The sequence below is a fragment of the Dicentrarchus labrax genome, unplaced genomic scaffold (genome assembly GCF_905237075.1).
Source record: "Dicentrarchus labrax unplaced genomic scaffold, dlabrax2021, whole genome shotgun sequence".
Classification (NCBI taxonomy): Eukaryota; Metazoa; Chordata; class Actinopteri; family Moronidae; genus Dicentrarchus; species Dicentrarchus labrax.
In genome coordinates, this window is record NW_026136718.1 from 23,811,548 (window position 1) to 23,831,381 (window position 19,834).

The 19,834-nt window shown below is 40.0% G+C and overlaps 2 protein-coding genes across 2 annotated transcripts; one reads left to right on the forward strand and one right to left on the reverse strand.

The window, feature by feature from the left end:
- Positions 1-1,353: 1,353 nt before the first annotated feature.
- On the reverse strand, positions 1,354-15,289 carry LOC127349994 (protein sel-1 homolog 3). Its single transcript, XM_051376125.1, has 24 exons — positions 15,181-15,289; positions 13,532-14,066; positions 13,300-13,426; positions 12,502-12,623; positions 12,213-12,328; positions 11,877-11,926; positions 11,632-11,755; positions 11,406-11,544; positions 11,128-11,268; positions 10,851-11,056; positions 10,578-10,757; positions 8,588-8,710; positions 8,351-8,491; positions 8,161-8,223; positions 7,903-8,079; positions 7,688-7,815; positions 7,239-7,322; positions 7,047-7,128; positions 6,708-6,783; positions 6,500-6,618; positions 6,196-6,317; positions 5,429-5,543; positions 5,136-5,199; positions 1,354-4,970 (listed from the first exon to the last, which is right to left on the reverse strand). Exons 1-24 carry the CDS (start codon positions 15,271-15,273, stop codon positions 4,723-4,725), a joined length of 3,375 nt encoding a protein of 1,124 aa, XP_051232085.1. The 5' UTR covers positions 15,274-15,289; the 3' UTR covers positions 1,354-4,722.
- On the forward strand, positions 15,271-19,831 carry LOC127349997 (proteasome subunit beta type-11-like). Its single transcript, XM_051376133.1, has one exon. It carries the CDS (start codon positions 15,865-15,867, stop codon positions 17,002-17,004), a length of 1,140 nt encoding a protein of 379 aa, XP_051232093.1. The 5' UTR covers positions 15,271-15,864; the 3' UTR covers positions 17,005-19,831.
- Positions 19,832-19,834: the final 3 nt, after the last annotated feature.

Here is a 19,834-nt window from a genome sequence, read left to right on the forward strand (position 1 = left end):
TAATGTGAAACCACAATTCAGAATTTTCACCATCATGGTTCACAATTTATTTTTCTATATTAGTAATTTCTAACAATTCCACTGATATTAGTTACAATTCAGAACAAACAATAAAATCCACTTTTAATTGTGTATAATGGCATAAAAGAGTGAAATGATATTCATACTTTATATTAAATGCAATACTCTATTGGATAATAAAGCAGAAATTAACCAACAAAGCATCCTTTCCTCACCAAACCCTGCAGGTGCCAACCAGGACACAATTATCAAGAAAACTGAATCAGAAAACAAAACTCTGAGAACAACAAGACCTGAATACATACTAGCTCTGCAGTGGTACATACTGGTTCCTGGAAAACACAGCCTCCCACTGTGTCCGAGAACAACTCTTTCATGGCTAGTTGCTCAATACTCATGGATTTTTAGAATTCCAAGTGAGCTAACTACTGCACACACTGCCAGTAACTGCAATGGAAGCATTACAACTTTTATTCAGTGTGGATAAAATCACTCTGCAGTGTATGAGTAACTGAGACAAAGTGTAGCTTACTTTTAGCAATGTGGGTGGTGACACGTTTTCCCCTCGAGGCTTCCCATACATACTCTGATGTCCCGATGCACTCAGTCTGAGCAGTGCATCAGGACAGTGCGTGCTAAGAACATTCAGTACTTTTATTAGCTGATGACATTTTTAGGCAAAGTGGTATTATGACCTTGAGTCAGTCAGGACTCTGGCTCTGTATCATTTTAAACTGTTGATACTGTGTAAAAAGAGTTTGCTCCGCAGGGCAACAGAAACCTTGACAACATTCCTGACTGATTTCACATTGTGCCAGCGTTCATTCACTCACGTTCAAGTGCTACATTTACACACATATTTTATTTATGAAATTTGTTCTTGTGCCCAGCAGCCTCTGACCAGCCCTCTGGTCTCTAGCCAAGGTTAAGGGCCCGTGGGTGCCTTCCCCAAAGGCTGCCGGTGGACAATATTGCAGTAATGTCTATTAACATTGCCTGTGTGTGTGTGTGTGTGTATGTGTGTGTGTGTGTGTGTGTGTATTGTGCTAGGACTGTGATTCCAATTATAAACACTAGTATTTCTATTAAATTTAGCAAAAAAGGAGCATATTGGTGCATTACTGCTGACTGCAGGTATAGCTTGATTCATGTAAATCTTATCTTATCAAAGAAAATATCTGCAATGCCTCACAAAAAACATGTTGATGGAGAACACCAAAATCAGCTCTTTTGTTTTGGTCCAAGAAGTTCACAAGGATTTACATTTTGTAAATGATAATTTTGATATTTCAAAAGTTAAGAAAATGTTTGAGAAATTTAGAAACAAATGGATTTGGTTTTTAAAAAAGTAGATATTTTCTTTGATATTAAAATCTCTTTTTCAAGAGGGCAGCATGAAAATTACAACAATAAACATAGACAATACAAACAGATAAATGCAACTGTCATATCACAAATGTGTGAACACAATTTTACAGTTAATATGGAATGTGTAATACAATGAGTCAGGACATATACCAAGCTGTACTATTTGAACTTAACTGAATCAAATACGGTTCACTGCATCAAATATAGGTCTGTTTTCATCACTGATCATTGGTGTGATTTTGCCAAAAAAAAACACTGGCTGGCTTTGTTGTCTTGTTTATGGTCAAATGAAGATGCCGTGTTCAGTTTAGCTAATTATGAATAAGACAGGGCTCATTGTGTGGACTAAACCTGAGCTCTCGGTAAAGTGATGTTATAATGTTACATCAGTTGTTAGTTATTTGTTGTATTTATTATTTTTTTGTTCTGTCCTTTTCTCACCTCAGCAAGAGGTATTGTTCACCAGATTGCTAGATACAGCTGTTGCTGAGATACATGCTATTTTCAGGCCTTTTAAAACTGAGTAAGGTGGTACTGCACATTCTAGACCCTGTGAATGGCTTCTACTCTTCAACATGGGGTGTGGCACTAGATGGTCACTCCAGGGCCTCAAAAGCTGAACCGTGATGTGTACCACAGATCAGCACAACTTTAAGTTAAATTCAGTTAAATTCAATTTTCTTTGTATAGCGCCAATTCATAACAGAAGTTAACTCAGGACACTTTATTGTCAGGCTACATGCAGCCATGTGTGCAGACTTAACTCACAATGAAAAGGCACTGGGGGGTTGGTTGCAGTGTGAGTAGTGGAGGAATTTCAATTGACTGCCCGTAGGGGCCTGGATTGAATTGCATGTAACAGTAACCATTTGAAAATAAGTGATATTAATTTAATTACTTGGTTGCAGACAGTATCATCAAAGTATTTAATTAACAATTACTGCAGAGTAACTAAAATTGCACTTTGCAGCTGTGTAAAATGAATAGTGCTGACATTATTTTGTGTTTTTGTGGCATTTGTGCACATGCCAGGGCCACCTGATGCCAATTGGTTTGAATCCGCAAGACTTCTAAATATTAGTTGTTGTTTTTTTTTAACAAGAATGTCTCGTGTTTTAGCCCTCCATGATAATCAAATAGTCCAGAGTGTTCAGTGAGAGTGGAATTAACTTAGAAAAGAAGGAACTTGTGAAACCTGTAAATGTTTTTGAGAGATTCTGTAAGCATGTAATGCTGGTAAAAGTGTCTGTTAGTCATGACCTTAAGTACAGTATACTGCAACAATTCAAGGCCACATCATTCAACTTCTTATCAACTCATTAAACAATAAAATTTACAAAAGATGATCATCAACATTATTGAAAAACACCTGAATAATGTCTGCCTTCAGGTGGCAATAAATGTTGCGACAGAATCCCAAAATTGGATTTTCCATGAAGATTTGCTCACCCACAGATTTTTGTGGTGATACAGGTCTGGCATTTTAAAATGAACCATTAATTGGTTATATTTTGAGCCATAACTCCAAATTGTGACTTGACTCAAAATCCTAATAGAATGTTTGTATGGTGAGTGAATCAATCAATTAATCAATTTAATTTAGCAGTGAAATGACAAGAAGGATGTCAGTGAGTAACAGTAGGCGTGAGAGCAGACATCCGGTCCGGTGTAGACGTGTTTAACAATCTCAACCACAGCTAACGTTAGCTAACTGACTTTGTCTTTGTCTGTATGCTAAAGTTGAAGCAGTGGCAAGCATAGCTTAGCATAAAGACTGTAATCAGGAGGAAAGAGCTAGCCTGGCTCAAAACCAGCAAAACCAACACCTCAAAAGCTCACAAATGTCCTGTTTAAATTTTTTGTTTGTTTAATTCTAAAAAGTGTAAATTCAAAAAGCCCCAAAAAAGAATCTTTGAAATAAATAAATAAATAAAATAAAATGTTAATTTCCTTTTGACAGTTGTGATTCAATCTTAAGCAATTCCAAATAGCAATAACAATAAAATACTACCACATAAACTGAAGAAACACTCTGCAGTGCACATACGTAGTATGCAGTACGCAGTGTTTTTGTTTTGGTGTCCTGTCCCTTTAAGGAAAGAGACAGAAACAGACGACATAAGTGACAGAGATAGAAGAAGGAAGAGTGAGATCATTATCCATCCCCAAATTATATACCGACTTCACTCTGAACTGAAGGCGCTCCACATGGTGCTATTTACACTGTGAAACTCCTTATTTAACTAATGACAGCTCCATGAATACAAAGCAAAAACACTCACTGCTATAGACTGCACATCATCACAAGTCGCCCAGAGCTGTAAATAACTGTTAAGAACTGAGTAACACTCACTATTCCTCATATTTTTTTGGCAGCCATAGAAACAAAATCCCTCAAAAGATATTGTCCATTGCATTATCTGTGAACAGAGCAACAACAGCAGCACAGAGAAGCTATTATTTGACCAAGACCCCAGCAAGACCTCTATATGTTTGAGCTGTCTTCCATTGCTATAGTAACTTATCCTTTCAAAACAAACGTTTTTTTGCTGCTGTCTCCCATAGCGATGGTTAAAACTGATATTGTCTTATCTTATGTATCGACCAGGAGCGCCTGCCCAGCCGGAGACTAAATCAATGACCTCTGAAATTCCATTGCTCTGGCCTTGGACAAAATGTTCAAGTGTCCCTGCATGCTGCTGTTGCATGTCCGGTCTCCTGTGAGACACTTATCATCAACATGTCACTGATAGGGCCAGGAACAAGTCTTAATAGCTGACCTATTACAACACAGCTTCTAGTACAACATCTCCCAATACATCCATCACTGAGGCTGATCCTCTAAGCCTTTAAATGCACAGCCATCAGGGTCTGTACGTTTTAACAGTGCAATGCTGTGACTGATATGGCTCATTTTCACAAGATAAATATCTGAATAATCAGAAAAATACTATGTTTTTACAGGACTTATACGCTGCAGAAAAGAAGTTTCACTCTCCCTCCTTGCCACCACATCCCCAAGACGATATAAACTGTAGGTGGGACTCAGCATTCATTAAATGAATCTCATGATAAGTATTTTATTTTCCACAAACAAAACAATGAAAAAATGGTTACTGAGGAAACATTATCACCACTCTGATAAAGCAGCACACTCACATTATGATCAGCACTTCTCTCCTTCCTGTAACTTAAAATGAGTCACATGCCGCCGAAACACAAATGTGTCACACGAATAGCGCAGTAACTCATCCGCTAAATGTATGCTCTTACAATATGTAGTGTCTGGGGCTTTTGCTGTGGCTATTGGATCACTGTGCTGGGTATTTTATGTCATAAGAGATGATAGAGGAGTGTGGTCCAGAAAACACACAGGCACACGCCCGACAGAGTCACAGTCAAATCTCCTGCCTGCCGGAGCCACTGCTCCCCATTCAGGATGGTAAGCCATAGATTCCCCACCGCTCTGTAGGTTCCTCCCATGATGCCATCTTGCTCTCTATTCAAGTTGACACCATCTTGGCTGACCGATGATGTCCCTGCCCTCAGTGCAACCACACGGTAACGGGGAAGCCTTTGTTCTGTGTTAATTTGCAGATAAGGTGGATGAAAGAAGGTAAATTACATAGATTATCTTTTGATGTACAAGTCAGAGCGAGATAAAGGACACCAATATGTGGGAAATTGCACCATCTTGTGGCAAATACATGAAAGTACGCAGAGTAGATGAGAGAACAATTACTCACCAAGACAGCTCTGCAATGGCATAACGACAGTAATGACACACACAGAAAGAATAGATGCATATGCCTATAGAGAAATAAGAAGAATGATTTAAATAAATCATCACATTTTCTTTCTCGAAATAACAGCTTACAGTGTCTTTAATGTCTTATTCAAGTCCAATTTGCATTTTCACGTATTTTAATTATTAAAGGACAATCAAACTATCAAAGGAAAACTGTATATTATAAGACTCAAGCTTTCAGTGTGTTGTGTTTTCCTCTTACTAAATACAGTAGTATTGCCTTGTGCCTACCAAGAGAAGCTGTGCACCATTCTGAGTCATTCTCCTCAAGGCTTTTCCCATCTGAACTCCAAGCAGAGCTAAAGAACAAGGCGTTACTGCTTCTTCATCCTCAGTCTCCATACATCTAAGGAGATAAAATAACTGTGTTATACAGTAATAGTATATACTCATACTCATTACCTCATTCATATATTCTAATTCTAATTATATTATATTATATTATATATAAGGCTTTCATATTTTTGTTAAAACAATAAAAGCCCATCAATGAAATGACAAGAATGAGGTAATAAGTATCATCAGTAAGCGCAGGAACAGACATGAGGGTGAAACATAGATGGGTTCAGCAACGTAAGTTAACTCACTTTGCCTGTAGATATTCCCAAATATCAAGTATGTGCGGTAATTATGAAGCTACCACTAACAAGCAGTCAGCTTAGCTTAGCACAAAGAAGGGAAGAAGCTAGCCTGGCTCTGTCCAAAGGTTACAAATTGTACCTACCAGCACCTCTAAAGCTCACTCATTACCATAATATGTTATATCTAATTTATTTAACATGCTGCTGGTGGTGCCTTCTTATTTACCGTACTTACTGGCAATGTAAGTTATCAATCTTCCCATCTAAGTCTTGGCAAGAAAGCGAATAAGTACGATCACAAGTATCGTATTGTATAATATACAGTATAGTATTACTAAGTATAACTATAATAAACAGCCTTGGATCACCCAAATAATATTCATGTTTATTCTTCATTATTACTGGTAGTTCATGCACCTTTTCAAGATCTTCTCCACCACAATGTCCAGCTCATCACGACGTGACACATTAAACAAGCCGCAGACGCTCAATGGAAGAACGTGCCCTTGTTGTGCCAGAACGACCAAGTTGTACATTCCCTGTGAGTCCGTGTGAAAATAAAATCATAACAGGGGCTGATGGGTTATTCACGGAGAAAGTCTCCAAATAATAACACTGTATAATGCTGTTTGTTGTTTTTATTGCGGTGGGCCTGAGCCCGTGGAAGTTTAATTAAGTTTATCATAGGGTGATGAGATTAGAGCCCAAGTAAATCTGTCACCTGAGGGCTGCCTGCTAGAGCCGCTCTGCCATACATCGATACTGCCTGACCAACCAAAGATAATGAGTCTTCTCGCGTGCTGGAGGAACAGTAGTAGTAGTCTCCCATTTTCAGCAGAGCTATAAAAGAAGATAAATACTTTCTGCTTAACGACCAGATTGACAGGGAGAGGAAGAGGTTAAAGCAAAATGAAATGAGAGGAACTCACCGGACGGATGGGGATCATAGTTTAATATAGAGTAGTTATGATATCTCCACTGACAATCATGACTGAGATTCAGTTCCTACATTTGGGAGAATGAGTGCAGGGTGAGAAAGAGCAGAGCAATGATGAAGGTTATGTTATCAACAATTTCCCTCCGGCTTGGTGTTCTTCTTTTAGTATGTGACTGGAATAATGTGCAATTTGTTCATCGGCTACCTTCACAACTCCAATTAAGAGACACTGATTTTTAGCACTGTGCTGAAAATCAGGTTAAAAGAATGGGCATTGTTTTGTTGAGGACAGTCGCAAAAGGTTACAACAAGAGAAAGAGCATATAGTTACCTCACAGAGGTGTGCAACATTACTCTGGGCCAAACCCAGACCGGTTTCAGCTACCAAAACATACTTCACAAAAGCCTCCTGCCTGTTTGCAACACAATAAAACAAATGAGAAGAAGCTGAGACAAATAGTAAAGAGCAGAGAAGATGATTAAATGAGGACAATTGAAAAGTAATTGAAATTAATGTCCCTACCAAGAGCCCTGGAGGTAGGCTTGGAGAGCCTCTCTGATCATAAATCCAAGGTGTCCGTTCTGTTCACAGACCGTTTTTAACATTCTGCACAGAGGGTAAAGGATAGGTGATGAATTATGGAATATAATTTTCTTCACATAAACGGAAAATATTTTAACATGATCTAAAAATAGTGTCTGATTTGTTGAGGTCATTCTAAAAAAAAAGCCTCTACAGCTGCAGCAGGAGCTTCTTTAAATTCATAAGATACCAGAGGAACAATGGTAAGCAGAATCTCCCTGTGCCAGACAATAATGCAGTGACAGTGACTCTTATTTTTAGATATGCAAATACTAGGTTCTGACCTTGAATTAGCCACTGTCATTGAAATTAGATGCCACTGAGCTGCAGGCTACAGTGCAACAGCCCATAACAAAGCTTTCTTCACCAAGCTAATGAAAGCCTCTTACATCACAGCCCTCTCCACATCCTGAGACACCCCTTCCAGGCTTCCTGTCGAAAGGTACCGAGCTATCTCCACTGATGCAGCGATGTGACCTAACTGAGCTGCATTCAGAAACTGGTGGAATGCAGCCGTCTGTGGATCATACAGAAAATAAATCAGCTCATTGATTGCACCATATCAGTGATAAAAATACATTTTGACAAGGTGTGGGGCTCCAACCTCATTCCTCCATGGGCTGTCCGGGTTTATCCCACTGAGATGGTAGATGCCCAGGTTAAACATGCCATCAGCACTCCCATTTAACGCTGCCTGTTCAAAGTATATTGCTGCAGTTTTGTGGTCGTTCAGAATAATCCCATGGTACCAGCCTAAACCATTCAAGGCGTTAATTGAGCCCTAAAGCCAGGAAACAAACACTGGTATAGTGAAGGCACATTCTGTAAACACACAGATTGATTACTAGCAGTATACAAGTACCATTGCTGCAGCTTTCTCCAGCAGCTGAAAACCTCGGGTGTGGTTTCTTTTCACCCCCTGGCCCTGAAGGAATCAACATCAGTCATTGAATCGATAACTGTCAAAACACAGACACACACACACAGACAGACAAAGTATCCAGTGTTCACTTCAATTGTAAAATAGGTAAGTCTTTGTAATCTTACAGAACCTTCATCAGCAGGATGGAGTAGTCGTACATCGCTGAAGGATCCTTCATCTGCATAGCACTTCTTTCAAACCACTTCACCGCACTCACTTGGTCTTTAGAAAGTCCATGCTGTCCCCAGTAAAGCATTGTTCCCAGGCGTTTCTGAAGATAAGAGAGTTTTATTGGCCTGTTCTGAACAATTACCGTGTCTTCTGATCATTACAGAGGAATAAAAGTAGGATTTAACTCCAGACATACCTGAGATTCTACGTCTCCTCTCTCTGCATGGAATTTCAGATACTGAAAGACGTCTCTTGTCTTGTGTGTGAGTCTGTATACATCCTCTTGATTGCTTAGATAGATGTGTTCAGGTGTGTATTGCTTTAGGAAAGACAAATGGTAACATTAATAGAAAACGATTAGTTATTGCTACTATTACAAATAAAACTCCTAGTACTAAAGCAGTGGTCACACCTCAAAGTGACTTAAAATGAACGTACACACAAAATAGGTGAGGACAGAAGCCTGGTGATGTAGTGAATACTCGCAGCCACTATAGTTGGTGAGCTAACCGTTAACTCGCTAGCCTGCCCGACCGGGCTAATGGTAGTAAATCACAATAACTCCCTCAGCTTCTCTCTAATTTTCTCTCCGATGTTTTATTTACCTCCCTATGGTATTTTTTTCACCATTGCACACCATTCGGTTCAATAAAAACACATTGAAGAGGGAAAATAAATCTCTCTGAGATAATGGGTTTGCTAACAGTCAGTTAGCAAACTCTGAGCTTGTTAATTCAGCGCAGTTGCTAATAGAACATAAAGTTCACACAGTTTATTAAAAAGACATATTTGTCTGCGAACCACTGCTCTTTAGTGGAACAGTTCTTACTCCGATGGAGGAGGTTAAATAAAAGTGAATGGTGATACACAGCTAATAAGCCACACTAGCTTCCTCTATTTTTAACTCTAACTGAACAGCACTAATTTGCTGTTAAAGTTCAACAAAGTTAAACTCTATATATGTGGAACATTTGCACGGATTCATTTCTGAAAATATAAAGAGAGAAATTCCCTGAAAACATACAACAATGAAAGTTTGAGTAGGTATTATTTAAAGTTGAACTAATCTGCTTCTTCAGGCCTGTGTACGAGTTTGATCAGATTTGAATGGCATAAGCAAACAACCCCACAACAGCTTACACGGCAGCAGCTTGTGATTCAAATACTGCTAAATCCTGATAGATGCTCAGAAGTACCCGACATCACATTTTTCAAACCACTTCAAACCCGTCAGAAGAAAAAACAGCACAGACACATTGCTCAACTGAAACAAAACGTTTGTACAGAACATTTTGCAGTCATGTAGGACCCTGTCACTTATAATAAGAAGCTGATTGAGAAAATAGGTTTTAATTAAGCTTTTAATCTTTAACTAAGATTGGATCCAGGTGGATTATTGCACTGTCATCTACTCAGAACGTTTCCAAATTGGTTAAAATGCAGAGCGTGAGTTTTCCCTAATAAACTTCACCACAATTGTTTTCTCGGTGCACTGGCTGCTTACTCAAGCCGGAGCACACAGTGAAGTCATTCTGTTGTCTTCATGAACCTCTTTTCATTTGATAAGGCTTATTTAAATATTCTGAGAATAAACAGGAAATCAGTCTGAAGTAGAGTTTTCTAATAGCGGGCTCCTTATCTTTGGACGGCTCTTCTATTCATCCTGACAGCTAACTCATTCACATTTTTAAATTAAGATTTAAGACCCACCTTTTCTCCCTGGCTGGACCAACAAATGCACTATTCATCATATTTTGGAGACGGTCCGTTTTCTGTCACTGCTGTCATGTGTATGTATGTGTTTGTGCATGTGTGTGTCTGAATTGCATTTGATGTCTATGTGTTTTATTACTCATTATCATTATATCTGTTTATAATACAGATAGTACAGTATCACACATAGGATGGATTGATATGTTTTACTCATGTTCCTCATTTTCTTAATTTTTTAAAAGGAATAGTGTAATGTCTCTGGAAAGCTAAAAGATCGATACCACTCTTATATTTCATTCAATTTGAAGCATAGACTGAAAAAGGGGAAGCAGCTAGTGGCGGGGAATGTTTGTACAAAATATTATGGCAATCCATCGAGTGGTTGTCAAGACATTTCAGTCTGGATTAATGTAAAGGACCAACCGACAGGCTGATATTGCCATTCCTAAAAATAATAGTTGATTTAAACCTACCTTATCTTCATGCATCCTAGAACTATCAATGTTGCTCTGCACCCCAGTGTTGGAATAGTAGCTGTACGCCATGTCCAAGTCTTTTGGAAACCCATCAATTCCTTGTGTGTGCTTGTACCCTGCATGCATCAGTGCGAAACGGTTATCACCCGCTGCGCCAATCAAACTATAGACATGACCCTGAAACACACCGGAATCAATATTATCAGTCATTGGTACAGGAGCAGTGTTACATGTGAGGAAGCAGCAATTACGGTAGAAGGAAGGCCCTACCAGTTGTTGATCGACTGCATGTCCCAGGCCAGAGAGGTAGATAGTGGCTAACAAGAGAGATGCTTTGTGATATCCAAAGCAGGAAGATACTTGTAGTAGAGCCACTGATTTGGTTGGAATTTTAATTTCTGCCTGATCCCTGGTGAAAATTGTACTAACTGCATGCTCAAACAAAGTCCCTCTGAGGTCCTTCATGCCCAAAGAGCCTACAGAAAATGAAAATTGTCAAAAACTGTGAATAATGATGTGAGTTATTTATGACTCATATGTGACTCGCCTCTTCTGATGTCCTCCTCTTTTGTTTGCAAGACACGAAAAAGCACGCTGTAATTAAGTTGTTTTTCCCAGGTCCATGTTTGCGTGCTGGTTTTCTCTCTAAACCGACCCCACAGTTTTATGAAGTGAGGGGTGCAGACACCTGAAACAAAACATAACCTGTCAACAGTAACCTTCCCATACTTAATAGGTGTTGTATTGACACCCTGTATATGATTTATATTTAAGGTAGATCCTGACAGCTTGCAACACTGCTTTAAAGTCAAAATAATATTTCACCTTTGTTGATTATTGACAGGAGGTGACTCTCAGTTACTTGTTGGAGAAAAGCTCTTGTAATTGCTTTTATTTCCACACACTCCTGATGAGTCTTATCCAGTTCCTGTAGTGCTGACTTGGGGTGAAGTTCATTTGTTACCTGTGGCATGGATAACGTCATATTTGAACACAAGGTAATAAAGCAACAAAACAACTCAATTTGACTTATTTGATTAGAAAACTTTACCTCTTCAGTTCCGAAACGATAGTATTTGATAGGCCCAAAATACCCACGTATGCCTGATATGTGCTTGCTACCTCCGATCACAAAGTATCCATCAGTGTCATCATAATGGATACTGTCCTGAAATCTGTAAGATATTCAATACCAGCTTTCATTGTGCAGGTCGTCCCCTTTAGTACAGTAACTGGAAGGTGTTTTTCTTATTTCACAACAAAACGTATTTTTTTTAAATCCATAACACGTCTTACTCATATTCATATTTGAGTGTTTTATCATCCCATGTTGCATCCAGCAGCACCTGAAAGTCAGACATAATAATGCATGAGTTCATGACACAGAAAAAAACCTACTCAGCTGTGAACAGCTTCAAATTGCAGTACACACTGCAATCGCCTGGAGTTTCCCAGCTGGAAAGGAACCATCTTTCAGGATCTTACAGCTGTTCCAAAAGGAAATCAAACACTGCAAAGCGAGGGCACCAAACGAGACTCAGAAGAGAAAGGATGACTATAAGATATTGCTCCAAGCTGTATTTTAAGTTATATTCCATATCCCACCCAGAGGCACACACTGAGGCTCTATACCTTGGAGTCTTGTATGTAACAGTCCAATCTAATCCATTTCCGCAGGGGCAACGCTACACTGGTTTGGAACGCTTCATCTTCTCCTGTTGTCACACGTGCCTGAATTATGACGTCCCCTACACAAGAGATATGACAGTCATATATTTCACCACAAGCTCTTTATTAATACATGACACAGTCTGTTCCACAGTCTCACAAAACACACATCATCACTCACAATCATCTCATGATACCTCAATCTAATCCCCTAAACTGGTATCAGGTGTACCCACAAGCTGCTGTGACCCACCTGTGTCTGTAAGCTGCATCAGGACGGAGTCGTATAAATTGTTCCTATCGACATGATGGATGATCCCACAGAGCTTCTTGTGACACCATTTCAGTAGGTAGATCCACACAGATAAGGTGACGCTGAAAACCAAGCAATGAACATGATTTGGCAAATCATTTCTTCACCCACTGAGGCGTGAGGTTGAATTTAAAACAGAGCGCTATCTGCTAAAAATGACTGACCTCACTGTCTGCCATTGACCGTAAATAAAAAGCTTATATGCTCTGGTGAAGAGGCTTTGTGAAGCTTGTAAAGTCATTTGTAATGATGGCGAAGTAAAACTAAAAGTGGAGTGTGTTATAACAGCTGCCAGCACTGAAAGGGAAACAATCACTGACCTGTGGCCTGTTAATCTGCTGATCAACACAAACCACTATTGCATACAGTGAATTTCAGGTAATATATGGTACTATGTCAGGATTATTTGGTTTTATTGTACACATTTATGGTATATATGGTATATGGTATATGTATGGTAACATAAACAAATTCTGCTAATAAATATCTGCTTTAATCTAAGATAAAAAAACACAATTCTTATTTTCAGGTGATTATACACTAACGAAAACATACCTATGAATATTACATTCCATTTCTGCTAATAGATCCTCCTAAATGTTACACACTGGACCTTAAGTATTTAAGCATTTGGAGACCGTCGGAGATTTTTTCATACTGTGTAGTTGAACTTCATACAGAATAAGATCCAGCTAAAATGAACTGAATGAGATGCTGTGTGTGAAGTATAAGTCCAACCTGGGCTGTGTCACAGCATGAAGACGGGCTCTCTCCAGGCCTCTGTCGATAAAAGGCTGAAACCTGCGGACCACTCCAAAGTGCTCTCCAGTAGTGGCTAGTGGGAACTTTAGAAGATCCATTGTGTCTTTGTACAAGAAAACAGCAAAAGATTACATACACAAACCATTAAAGGTTTTAGTAATAAAGATGGGATGTGGAATATATAAAAAAATGTGATTAAGGGTCTGACCTGATTCATGTGGACAATGATAAATTCTGTTTCTGGTCATCTGCCACATCAGCTGAGCGGACCATGAAGGGCAGTCAGTGGGAGGTTTAGTTGGACGCTCTGAGAGTGGCTTTATCTGTAGCACTTTATAAATCTTCAACATGGAGCTATGGTATGTCCCCGGTTCACTGCCATCATTAAGATGGTCTAACCAAGCACGTACTGTCACATTCTGCGCATCCAAAACACGTCTGTTGAAAAAGTCGTGTTGATATAAAATGGACGGAGGCAATCTGAGCTGCACCTGGTGGATCCTGTAGACTCGGGTGGCGCTGCTGTTCCAATTCCTCCTGAAGACCGCTAAATCTGTCTTCTTTAATGTGGACACCACCACCTCCACTGCAAGATGACATGGCTTAGAGCATTGATACTGCACACGGACCACTGAGCCATCTACCACTTTGTCAGGGGCTGAGTCAAACCCTATGAAATTGTCGGGGACGCTCTCACCAGTCTGGGAGGAGGAGGCGGAAATGGCTTGTAACACACAGTGTCCCTGGATGAAGTGAAAGATAAGTAAATAAAATTAAGTGAATGTAAAGAAAATAAGACAGGAATCATGTTGCCAGCAGGCACATTTTCAAGAGGATGTTTACTTGCTGAAACCTATTTTAACTCATTCTTTTTGTCACTTGGGGCCAGCAGAAACAAGTTGTGAACACAGCACTGGTATATCATCACCTCGCCCCATTCAGACAGGCTCACTGCGGCTGAAGAGGTCGCATAAAAAAGTCAAATAATTTTCTAGTGTGATGTCTTCTTTGCCTCATTGTGATGTGATGTCCCCCTGAGGCCAGAGGGTGGACATTTACAAGTCCTTGACGGTTGGTGAGAAGCCTAGCTGTAGTGGGTGTTTCTTCAGTCACAAGGGGAAATGAGCACATTCAGAAAAAAACTTTGACAAGCAACATAAAGGTGAAATTGATGTTTTATTGGAAGTGTTTTCAAACAATATTTTTTGGTTTTAAAAGAGGATGAAGATTAGACGGTTTGGCTAATGTTCGTCAGGCTAACCCTCTGCTAAAGAGAACTGCCCAACTACTTCCCAAGCCTTTAAATGGGATCTTTTCCTAGGTTAATCATCACTCTCATATCCATATTCACTCTCTTTTAGCTCTGTTTTTGTTTCTACCAACTCCTGAGGGAAACATCTGCTTCTTTAGTTGCTAAATGTTCACCAGCTACCTGTAGAGCTCGAAAGCTTTGCTATGAGAGCAGTGAGAATGCACCCAGTAAGGTTGTGGGCTGAACAATTCAACAATGAGCTGAGCCTCACTATAAAGCTCTGTAAAGCTGAGGACAGCTTCAGAGTCAGGTGATGTAGGTTAATCACCTTAAGCAACCTCTTTCACATCCTGTAAGTCAGTTATTACAAAAATATAAATTTAAAGAATTGTTAAAAATCATAAAAATGAGTGGCCATGTTTCACACTTAACAACTGATAACAGGGTTTCAGCAAAGTATTGTAATACAGTAATTACAGTGAAGTGTAATGGAGTTTCTTACCATTATAACAACAGCAGTGAAGACATATCCAAAAATGATCGAGTGTACCAAGTTCATTTTGAGTTTTTTTGGTCTTAAGATTAACTAAAATGTGAAAACAAACCTTTAGTTCCTTATCAATCCATCCGACAAATAAAGTTTGTAATGTTGACACCTGACAGCGTACTTCCTGAACAGGTGGCAGTTGTGTGAGCATACGCCCTTTGTGATGCGGGATTACCTGATATTCTGGTGTTGCGAGTTAAACAATTTGCATGAGTTGCTTTTAAAGGGCTACCTAGAGTAAGTAAAAGGCTTGGCTAGAATGACTCTGTTGTGTAACAGAAATGTGGTTTGACTTATTTTATTCCTGATTCTATTAGGGAACTTTCCATGTGAGTGGTGCATCAAAGCTCAGAGTCTAACTTAATTTGATGTGCTCGAGCCAAGGCCTTGCCATCACCCAGCGTCCTCTATGGCCTACGCCCACACAAGACTTTGAAGAAATCTGATCTGAAAAACAACCTGATATCGAAGCCAAAACTAATTACCCATGGGCTACTGACTGTTCATGCTTCAAAGTCAAGGGAATGATGCATCAGTAACTGTTGCTGATGTTTTTTTTTAGGTGATCACACGTAGATGAACACGGTCTTGTTGACTATATAAAGGGTGATTGCTGCTATAATAGACAATCTGTTTTCAACTCTAGAGGGCATACAAACCTTTGTCAGATACTTTACATGAATATTTTTTATCAGACTCAATAAGAGAGGGTTTCTTTGGACAAATAAAGTCATCATATTCAATGGCTTTACAGGAGCTGTGCAATTTCCAGGATATCTTTCAGGATAGTATAACCACCTTATGTTCTTCAGTGCCTTTTGGAAGGAAGACTGGTTGTGACTATGTGAGCGGGTTGCCCTTTAGCAACAGGACAAATCTGTTTAATTTTTTTACACCAGTGGCAGAGTACCTGGATGAAAGTCCAATACAGTTTGGGCAAATCAGCACAATCCAGAGCTCCAGTGCCATCTCATCTCAGGACTCCATTTTATCATCCCTCGCTGTGCCCACAAGCCTTCCTCTGGCCTCCTCTCAGTCTGTCCCTCTGCCTTTTCCCATGTCTCATGGCACCACCACCCTGGCTTTCATGTTTCAGGGCGGCGTGCTGGCTGCAGCAGACACTCGGTCCAGTTGCTCTGGGCTCGTGGCGTGCCCAGCCTCCCAGAAGATCCTGCCCATCCACAGTCACTTGGTGGGTACTACATCAGGTACTTCAGCTGACTGTGCCCTTTGGAAACGGATTCTGGCCCGAGAACTGCGGCTCTACCAACTCCGCCATGGTCGACGGTTGTCCACAAGTGGAGCAGCCAAATTGCTATCTCACATGCTTCACCCGTTCAAGGGAACTGAGCTGTGTGTGGCTGCCACGTTGTGCGGCTGGGATGGAGGAGAAGTAGATGGAGGTGCAAAGACTGATCTCAGTGGTCGTAGAGAAACAACAAAGAGTCAAATGACTGATCTTGAAAAGACCTCTCTGGCAGAGACAAAGACTCAGAGCTCTGCTTCAATAACTGGTGGACAACAGTGCTCTGCCAGAAAGAGAGTGAGTTTATCTGGACCCAGTCTGTGCTATGTGTGCAGCGATGGTACTCGCCTGCAGGGAGCGCTCTTCTCTGTGGGCTCGGGATCACCCTATGCCTACTCAATTTTGGACCAAGGGGTTCGATGGGGACTGACAGTGGATGAGGCCACATCAATAGCCAGAGAGGCTGTGTACAGAGCGACACACAGGGACGCATACTCGGGAAACTGCGTAGACGTCTATCACATCTCCTCAAAAGGATGGATTCGCAGGAGCAGAGAGGATTTGAAAGAGGAATATTACAGAGAAAAGGAAAGACAAGAGAGAAGGGAGAGACAGGACGTGACTCCGCCTGAGTAAAGACATGAAACAAACAAAAATGGCATGAGAAAAGAAAGGCAAACATCGGGGAGTATTCTGGAGAGAGACGTGACGGCATCTTTGCAGCAGATACTAAATTAATGAACAGGACAGGCAGTTGCATCCTCCAGGCTATTTCTCAAATGATTTGTGCATGCATATCGTTCCCTCTAATAAACAGCTGATGTTTTGTTTGCGCTGATGATAAAATATATTCTATAACAGCACACTGCTGGCTGGCATTTTGATTTAGACATTAAAGCGCTATGAATCACTTCAAGTATGAGAGATAATTACAGCCTACTCCTGCATATGTTTGAATCACATAGACACACAGAGAAGCAGGAAAAGTGAACAGTCCAAAAATCTAAATGCCTGCAGACTGAAGGTCGTAATGTATTGCCATGTATAAGGGAACTAATTTAGCCGTAGCAATAAACAGCAAGGAGTTGAAAACTGATTTGTGTCCGCTGTCAGAATTCGTCTGAAGTTTCTTTGACACTTCAATAAATTAATGAATAAAAGACATTTTGCTGAACTTGCCTGTTCATTCTGTTTGAGCAGCCTGGTAGTAAATTAAGCATACTAGTAATTATTCAAGTGACAAAGGCTGCAAAGGATATTAGGGCAAAACGTATAGAGCCGTTCATCCTCATCCTCACTGCCTTTTCAAACTTCAGTGGAGGCAGCCAAAGTGCGGCGGTGAAAGTTTTCAAGGGTGAGACAATTTACCATATGGGAGGACACTTTATAGCATAAGGACTATGCTACAACATGTCAGAAAGTTGGAGTGGGACTTAAGGTTGTGGTTCTACATGCTGATATGATGAGCTATTTTTACAAAGTGACAGAGTTCGTAATGGCTGATGTGTGTGTGTGTATACATATCTCTATCTTTTATATATTCCAATAAACTACAGGCAGGATTGTGTGATGAGGCTGAGCACATCTCCAGTGCAACATCAGAGAGCTGAGTGTCTTCTCAAGCCTACACTAATAGTACTATATAAGTGACTGCAGCTTTGAGAGGGGAAAGCCTCCCTTCTTCCCCAACCTCATCCATAATTTCCATCCTCGGAAATTCATTAATGACAGAATTATTGAGAGAGTGAAAAACAAAACAAAACCAATTTGGTGGTCCAGATTTGGAAGCTTGCAGGGACAGACGAGTTCAGACAGCGAACAAGGACGGAATCGTGGTTGTAATCAAAGTTTTGAGCCTTCGAGAAGAGCTGTGATTCAGTGGGCGTTAAGGCTTCCTTTGCTTGGCCTCTTTAAAGCTTTTTGTTCAGTTTTTGCTGTTTCTAGTGCTCACATGCAGACCCCAGATGAGAGCAGGGAAGAAGTGAAATGTCATAGACCCTGCCTCCTAAGATATATCAGTACATCTGGGGTTTTTTTTACCATTCGTCTAAAATAACTTATGACCCAAACAGCCAGAAATTTGCCAAAAAAATAGCTTGACAGCCCGCTCTCACAGTCAGAACATGTTTTACACTTGTAAATTTGTCCCTGTGTGCTCTCAGCAGACTGATTACAGCTTGGCTTTTGTCTTGCTCAGTAGTTTTGGCATTAATAAACATCCGTACTGGGTACAAGGGATCTGAAGAGCGACCTTAGGGTTGCAAGTTACTTTCTAGTCACATCAGTGAACACTTGTCTCACCACCACTTGCTTAAAGGCTCGCTTGTTTCTCATTCAGGAGACAGAACTCAAGACAGATCAAGAAACATCGATGTGCAAAGCAAGACTGCACTCTGTACTTTTTACAGTACTGAGACGCTCAAAGCATGTGTTTCTGCTGCTGTGCTGAAAGTGCTGTTATCTTTTTTGCCTAATTAAAAACATCTAAAACATTTGGGCAAGAAACAAACATATTCTATTCCAGGAGGTATGAGATAAAATATGTAAAAATATCACATTGTCTAATATTTTTAGGGCAATCTCATGTTACCCTAATTCCCAAACAGATACATATGGCTTAATATTTAGATCATGGACATCCAAAAGACTACAAATATATGAAACAATTTTGTTTTGAACATTCATCCTTGAGTTCTGGATTAGTAAATCCACATTCATATTGTCTTTTTAGAAGTTTCTTTTTTTCCTGAGACAAGGAATTGAGATTGCTCATTAAAATCAGCTTAAAGTCAAGACTTAATGAGAGACTGCATTACATAAATGTACTGTATTTTAAAGTGATCATCAATTTCTAAGAAAAAAAACTCACATCAAGAACAATCCTTCAAATCACTGGAGAAGATGTCCTATCAAAGTGGGAGGAAAGGGGGTAATTATAATCATATATTGCGACATGTTTTTAGGGAGTGGGAGAGCACTAATGGTGAAATTTCATCTTTTAATGCATCCTTGAGTAGCAATTTTCTGGTCCAGCTTCTGGGTGGAACAACTAGGAAAATGCTAACTTACTGAGGATGATTATGCAGACTGGCTGTATTAAAGCAGATTACAAAACACTGCTTCAAGGAAACGATACAGCCTAACCAGAAAATATTGAAGGGGCTTAAACGATTTATGTGTTGATGGAAAAAGCTGTGATAATAAATGGGATAATTAGTAACCAAAGCTGGGATTTTGAAGACAAAATGAGACAACCCAAAATGGCAATTATCATTAATATCAGTGTGGATATCAGCAGTGTCTGTGTGGTACTGTGTATCCTCAGAAATCCTATGCTTTTAGGGTTTACCATAGGGTAAACAGAGCTAGTTAGAACTAATGGAGAGAGAGAAAGAGAGAGAAAGTGTGAGAGAGAGGGAGGGATAGACGGAGGAAGAGAGGGGGGGAGAGAGAGACTGGGCTAAGT